Source organism: Thalia democratica, chromosome 2, assembly GCF_965202585.1.
Source record: "Thalia democratica chromosome 2, ktThaDemo2.hap1.1, whole genome shotgun sequence".
NCBI lineage: Eukaryota > Metazoa > Chordata > Thaliacea > Salpida > Salpidae > Thalia > Thalia democratica.
Window position 1 is genome coordinate 25,752,964 of NC_139166.1, and position 8,327 is coordinate 25,761,290.

Below are 8,327 nucleotides of genomic sequence, written 5' to 3' on the forward strand. Positions count from 1 at the left end.
ATAATTAAGCAAAAGATTGCTAATAATAATAAGAGAACAAATTTAAAATATTAAGTTTTAAGAGAATTTATATTGAAGTTGTAAATTACAGATACTCACAATAAAAAAAAGCTAAAGTTTTACAAACAAAAAGCCGTAGTTTTACTTAAATTCTTAAGTGATCAACGAAATACAAACAATTTACCCATTTCCCACACAAAAATTATAAACATGTTCATCCTTTCAAGTTCTTAAAATTACGAAGGCCAAAAATTCAATTAAAAAAGATTAGAAAGTGTAACACATGATGGATTTTTTATCTTTACCTCTGAGTCTAGTTCTTTACTTAGTAAATAGGAAAAATTAATATTATTGAACTTATTATCAAAACTAACAAAACTGTTCACTAAAGTAAACTTTACATACTGTAACTAGTCTTAGCGTCCTAAACTTGTAGATGATACAATGCTATACAAAAAATTCACAAACAGCGTACTTAAATGATAGTAAAAGTTTTAATACAGAAGTAAAAAAGTTATCAGATCGGCTTATGGGAAACAAACTTTTAAAAAACCAGAAACATGATTTTACATCAATCAAAAAATAGTTTTTGGAAAATATAAATCTTAATGTAAAAATAGGTAAAAAGTTATAACAAACACAAATAGCTATAAATATTTGGGAATAACTACAGACAGAAATTTAGAATAGTCAGAAGACATAGAAACTATAAAAACTAAATTACAAAACACATTGGGTGTATTATAAAAAAAACGAGACACTTCTTAAATGAAAAAGCATTATATTTTATCTATATTTTTTTGCTTTTGAGCAATGTTAGATATGGCTTATTGTGCTGGGGAAGAGCAAATTAGAAGTTTATAAATGATATTAATGTTCTCAGAAACAGAGCACTTAGATGCATACATTATAAGAAATATGATGATAGTGTAAGAGAATTAAAAACTCAGAAAAAAATATTAGATGTTGAAAGTCTGTATCTATATGATTCAGGTCTGTTTAAGTTAAACAATAATTTGTTACCAGCTAACTTTAATAATTAAAATATAAGTGTAAAACATGTCCATAATTATCATACGAGGTCTTCATAATCAATTTTTTTCTACCTAGATTTAACAGCAAAATAGGTCATAAATCGCTATTCTACCAAGGTTTTAAGTTATCGATTAAGATACCATTATGTTTAAAAAAATATAAGTCATTTTGGAAAGTTCCAGGATGAACTTAAAAGTTATTTTACAAATAGTGATTATCAAGATCATTAGTAATCATTGCTGCGGGTCTATTTACTTTTGTTAAAGGAGTTAATAGTTTTTGTCATCTAATACCCGATTTTTTTTGTTCATAAGTTTATTTGTTTGGTTACAATAACAGTGGCTTAGTCTAGACTGCAGCATTTTATATCTGGTTATTCTTTAGATTACTGTTTTGAATTAAGTTCAGAATACTTACTAACTTTCTTTTTTCATTTTTAGCATGCTAATGTAAAAAGATTGGTCGTAGATGAATATACTTTAGCAGAAAATAAAGTATTTAAAATAAGCTGAGAACTTATATTAAACTCTTTCAAGCAAACTTATATTAAAAAATCTCTTTTTTTAAGTAAAAAAAAATCTTATTTTATATGTTTGGAAATGTTGTTTGCTTTCTTGTAATACAATTTTAGACTTAGACAAGTATTCAAAATATAAAAAAGCATCTTTTTAAATAGAAGGAAATTTGTTGTTTTCATTTTTATTATTGCTTGTGATTAAATGCATAAATGTTACAACATTTATGTTTATACCTTCATTTATAAAAGTTAAGTTCAGATAGAATCTCCTTCTTTAAAATTATTGAAAAATTAAACAATAGTTTATTTATCTATTTAAATATAAAAATTTTTTTACTGTACAAGTATAAATATTAAATAAAAATTACACTCAAGGCACAAAATACTGATAAAATTTAACGTAAAAATATCACAGTGTATTACATGTTACCTTCTTTAAAGAAGTTATAATATATCTTTAAGTTGTATCAAGTATTCCCATGTTTGCTATTAGTATAGTTTATCAAATTAGTGCATCATTTAATTAGTATTACTATTGTTATTAGTTTATTGCTAAAAAGAACATTGAACGAAAATAAAAACTGATGTGATATATTTTGGATTCAGACTCTACTAAGGTAAAAATATTCTAAATTATAAGTAGAAGTAATTCATATGATATATACTTAAAAAGTTATAAGCATCTATTTTTACTACTTATAAATAAAATAAAACAACCTACAGATGAACTTAGTTTTATGAAAATATGTTTGTTATTGCACAACACAATTTATCTTGTTTTTCGATTAGCGCTTTTTTAGACTATTACAAATTAATAAATATACCAAAAATTTTCCAATATTGTAATTTTTAATTATTTTGATAAGATATCAGTTTCTTTTTTTTTTCTTTTTTTTTTTAAACACATTGAAGAAAAATTGTAGTATTTATTAAATGAAATATTTTCGTTATATACTTGTAGTGGTAAGCTAAATTTATACATTAGTTTGGATTGAAAATATGCGTATAAAGTTAGTTAAGATATCTTTTTCCTTGTATATTTTGTATGTTATGTTATCAGGGTCACCAAAGATTTTTTGTAAATTTTTTCCAGATTTTTCAAAAATAAGGATACTTTTTGGTCCATTTTAGTATAAACTTAAATTTAAAAAATAGTGTTAAATACATATATCAACATGGAAAAGATTTAAGCTAATTTAAAAATTAAATAATACAAAAAAATTATTTTCATGGAAGATTTTTCATATCTAACTGAATTTTTTATAGTTTACATGTAAAATTATTTTAAAATTGAGCTTTTCCTAGTTTTTTAGAGAGTTTTGTTCGAAATTACAGGTTTTTTGAAAACCCTGTAATATTTAGATCAATTTAATTTAATTAGGTCATAATACATGTATACAGTTGGTTACAAAATAAGAGACTGATAAAATTTTATCAAACTGAATCAAAAATTTTAAAACAAAAACAATTAATATTTCTTATGTCTCAGATTATCTAACTTAAATTTTAGGTAAATTTAATTACAATTTTACTGTAAAGTTTGACTAATAAAAGTTTAACACCTTTTTTGAGTTTATTTAAAAAATTTATATAACTGCATATGAAAACAAGCGAGTAAAATTATAAGTTTTCTTTTTGGTTTAATTTTTTTTTATCAAAAAGTCAAAAAAAATTTCAAAGTTGTGTATACATGTCAATAAAAAACCTTAATGGAGATTAACTGCAAAATGTTATGTCGATTTTATATAGAAGTAAATAAAAACAAAATAAATAAAAAAACTTAAAAATTAGTTACCTTGAAAGCATATGTTAGTTTAAAATTTAAAATTTCAATTAAAATTTTATATTTCTAAATGTCTCTCAATTATATAACAGTCAAATAGTAATCTAAATTTTGTCAAACATTTAAATTCTTCCTGCAATTTTGATAAAATTAGTTTTGCATCTGGCTGCAGAATGTTATTATCAGGATTTAATTTTGGCGTAGTTTTTACAACGTTTGGACTCAGGTTATTTTTTGCACACCTAATAATAAGAAATTTAACTAGATTATAATGAATTTCTTAACACTTTAAAGAAAAGTTTCAAATTTACAATATGGATTAAAAACTTATATAATATTGCTTTAAATTGTAAATTATAACAGCTATTAATAATTAAAACAAAAATTTTCAATTGTAATTTTAGTATATTTTAGTTTAGTTTTTTGAGTTAAACTAACGACACCAATACTAAAACTTATTTGACCTTATTTTTAAATGTTATTAGCAAGCTGATCAGTGTTGATTTATTTTTTTAAATATATTTTATAGTGTTTTGTACATGTAAACGAATACGCAAAATAAACAATTACAAACACTTACTTGCAAAACACATAAAATTTTAAGGAGATATATGGACATTAATTTGTGCGCTTAAACATTTCTTTTATTTTCTATCTTAAGACAAAAAGACATAAAAAACTATTTTGTCGCAACAAAACAAATCTAATTTTTCAAATAAAACAAATTAATTTTAACTTAAAAAAAAGTAATATATCTATGTTAAATTTCATTAAAAAAAAAATTAACGATGATTATCGGAAAAAATTATAAACAAATAAAAATAAAGTAGTGAAAAAAGAATAGAATTGAATGAGTAAACCACTGACCTTATTTTGCTTGATTCTAGGAGAATTGACATCACCTAGAGTTGAAAGAGGTGATCTTCCCAACACCTTCTTATCATGCTTCTGCGCAAACCTATTAACCAAGTTCTTTGGAGTAGAAAACACTTCTTCATCGCACACAAATGGAGTGAAGTTTGATTTAGTCACCGTTGAATCTTCTTCGTTCACTAAAAAGATATTAATAAGAAGTACAATTATACGTAAAACAGGTGTTAAAAATAAAAGATTTGACAAAACATTATATTGTAATCGCTTTAACTAAACTCTTCATTTTCTATTCTATGTGATATAATAAACAGTTTATTCTCAAGCTGTTTTTTTCATATACAATTAAACTTAGCATAGAAAACAGTTAAAGTTTTTAACACTTTTAAGAGTAGAAGTTCAGTTCATTCAAATACCTAAACAATCAGAGTTGTAGTTATTACAGAAAATGGAAACTATTTATAAATTAGAGATGTAAGAAAAATTTACATGAAAAACCATTTCCTTTTTTTAGTCAAAATTAATTTATTTTGTTGCAACAAAATACTTTTTTAAGCCTTTTTTGTTAAAAGAAATAAAATCAAAGAAATGTTTAAGTGCACAAATTAAAATTATTATTTAATTATTAATTGAAGTTAAACTAAAATTAAATTATTATATACGCTGAAACTATACTTTGGAAGTTAAAACTCTGTAGATGTCGTACAAATTATTATCAGCAGAAATTCATTACTCTAACAAAAAAAATTCGAAAATAATAATTACGTTTTAACTATAATAAAGTCAAATTTTTGTATACAAACTTACCAGCTTAAAAAATATAATTCTTATTTAATTCAAATAATATCAAAAGAAGTCATGTAAATATGAGCTTTACAGTTTTTCATAATTCTGTTCTAGGTTAAACAAAACTGTAGCTAATTTAAATTTAACTTTTTACAGGGTTGCTACTCGTTTTTTCAAAAATTTTTCCAGGTTTTTAAAAGTATACATTTTTGGGTCTATTTATAGTTTAGAGTTAAGTTAAAGGTAAGAAACTGTTAAATAGTATAAAAACATTAAAAAGATACTGTAACGCTACTTTAAATATGTTTAAAAAAAAATATTTTTGATGATGACAAAAATCTTTTTATATGATAGATTTTTTTTATCAAATTTAATTTTGTTTACTAAATAAGTGAAAATTGTTAAAATTCCAGGTTTTTCCAGTATTTTTCAAAATTTCTCAAATTCCAGGTTTTTTTTGCTTAAATTGTCAAATTCCAGGTTTTTCAAGGTTTCCAGGTAAAGTGGCAAGCCTGTTTTTAAATGCTTTTTTTATTATGGTAAACTTTATTAATTACTAACGGATTATTTCATTCATTAACTTTACTTACTAAAAATTGCACTACAAAATTATATTAAAATAAAAAAATTTGTAACTACTCATTGATTAATTATTACTATTTTTTGAAGAATTTACTTTATTATGTAAGCCAATTTAAAAATATCACGGACTGTTAACAAACCTTTAATATTATTTGGTTCGTTCTTTGCACAAGGCGTGGAATAAACACAATTGTCACTGGGAAGAGGTGACACAAAAGAAACATCATTGATGCTTTCATCAGTCACATTTGCACATTCAAGTGAGTTATCATCGAGCGACAATCTGCTGACACTTTCAAATGTTGATGATGATTGCGAGTCACTAAAACTGGAAAATTCTATCTTCTTGACAACATTGTCCTTAACTTCTGTATTTGTTGCTAAAAAATGTTTTTTTTTTACTTTTTTTAAGTACAAATAACAATGCATTCAATAATAAATAGAACTTTTTTGTGAAAACTAAAAACTTTTAAGCATATTAATTTTATTATTTTCACAGATTAGATAAATTATTATAAATAAAACTTTATAACTTTCATAAATTATTAACATGTAAAAAAATAATTGACCAGAAAAACTAACATTGAGCTTTTGATTCGTCGTTTACAGGCAAGTTGAATGGGGTTCTTTCAATTTCAGTTGAAGGCGACCTTGGATCAAAAAGTGCTGGATCTTCACCACTTAAAACTCTTTTTATATCTAGATTAACAATTAATTCATAAGTTTGTTACTGTATGCTTAAAATATCAGTTAAAACGACTTTACTAAACAAACTTAACAAACTAGTTTAATGGAAAGTAATAACAACAGAGGAATAAATTTTTTTGAGTATTTTATTTCAATTTGTTTACTTTATTTCGCATTTATGTCTTATTTACATTTATATCATTTTTTTTATATTTAGAGATAACAATTTAAGGTATCAACTTATTGATAAGGAGAATAATATATTTGAAGTCATATTATTTTATTTTTTGCTAAGTGCTTTCTGTTTAAGCGGTTCAGATTTTGATCCCGAAGTTCAACATTGAACAATAAACCACAACAATATCAAACAAGAAACATTTTTACTTAAAACTTGAAAAACTTATAACAAAAAATTAATATAATTTGTTATAACTCAATTTGTTAAAGTTAGAAAATAATATTACTAAACTCACATTTAAAACTTTTATTTAATTTGATAAAATTACTTTGATTAAAAAACAATTTCTACTTTATTAAAGTATACAGTACATACATACTGAAACACTTTAAAATAATAGCATCACAGTTCATAGTAAATGAATAATAAAAGACTGATAATATAAATTTACAAAACATTATTTATTAGTAAAACTTGTTTAGCATGTTATATAATGTCAATATCTTTGATTAAGCAGATAAGCTTTTAAATTACTCAAATTTTCTACAGCTCACTTATTATTTAAATGGAAAGAAAAAATGCCTACAATTTAAACACTTTTTGACTTTAAAAGACTTACCTTTAGACACACATGGCATTGGAGTCCTTGCAATACCAAAAGTTGGAGACCTGGGATCTTCAATCTTTGCTTTAGAACTTTTGGGTTCATTGATAGTAGGTGTTGACTCATTTGATTTTTTTACAAACTTCATGCTTTTAAGGTCCATGGGAGTGCGATTTATCCCAATAGTGGGTGACCGAGGATCAAGTATTTTCAATAGCTCAGCCTCTGTGCGTTTCTTTTCAGCTTTGGCTTTTAAAACTGATGTTATTGGAGTTCTTTGGATAACGTTAGATGGTGACCTTGGGTCAAATATTTCTTCGCTTGATTTTATTTCCTTCAAATTGGACTTAGAAGCTGGTGTAGACATCTTGGTAGAATTAAAATAGTTTCACTTAAAAATAAGCTAAAAATAACTGACACGATGATTACAGTGTATTTTGATAACAAGTATCTTTTTCTAGAATAATTTTTACATAAAATTTGTTCACATTATTAATTTTTAATGCATTACTTGCAACATAAAAAATGCAACGCATTCAGAATTAGACTTATTACAATTTTATTACATTGTTAAATATTTTTGTATTTGGTATTCAGTATTTATATCATAATTATTTAGTTAATAACTTAGTAATTTAAAATAAAAACTTTCTCCTACTATTTAAAAAACTTTAACATATACAAAATTTAATATTATTATTGATATCTATCATTTGCAGATATATATCAGAAACACATACAAAAACGTTATGGAATGTTATGTATAATATTTTATAAATCACTTTGGCTATCGACACTGCATTAAATTTGCAATTGTTACAATAAGCTAATTTCAATATTTTTTTTTTAGCAGAGCAATTATAATTAAGGTAACTTAAATCTCTAAACTAGAACGTTTCTTATTTCTATGCATGACAGCTTAAATGTAAGGAAGCTTCTTAAACAACTTTGTATCTAACAATACTATAAAAAAAAGAGCAAATAATAATTTAAACTTTGTTTCATTGTAAATTAATTAAAACCACAAAACAAACTTTTACAACTAGTTTTTATTAGAAATTTGTAGTTAAGTAAAACTAGAAACATATTTTAAGTCATTGTATAATATGTAAAAAAAAAATTTAGCTGATTAATTTAACTACTAAAACTATTTTTTTCATTCTGTAGTTGATATATTTTTCTAGCTTGAAAATATAAAAATAGTCTTAAATGCTTTTAAGTACTACACTTTTTTATTTCATTAGTATGTAATCTGAAATAAAAGAACTAGAAAATACCTATAACA

At 23.5% G+C, this 8,327-nt stretch overlaps 1 protein-coding gene across 1 annotated transcript; it reads right to left on the minus strand.

Annotated features, from left to right (window-relative positions):
* Positions 1–3,310: 3,310 nt before the first annotated feature.
* On the minus strand, positions 3,311–7,434 carry LOC145829920 (uncharacterized). Its single transcript, XM_082937805.1, has 5 exons — positions 7,058–7,434; positions 6,156–6,272; positions 5,714–5,953; positions 4,203–4,387; positions 3,311–3,577 (listed from the first exon to the last, which is right to left on the minus strand). Exons 1-5 carry the CDS (start codon positions 7,407–7,409, stop codon positions 3,563–3,565), a joined length of 909 nt encoding a protein of 302 aa, XP_082793931.1. The 5' UTR covers positions 7,410–7,434; the 3' UTR covers positions 3,311–3,562.
* Between the last annotated feature and the right edge of the window lie 893 nt (positions 7,435–8,327).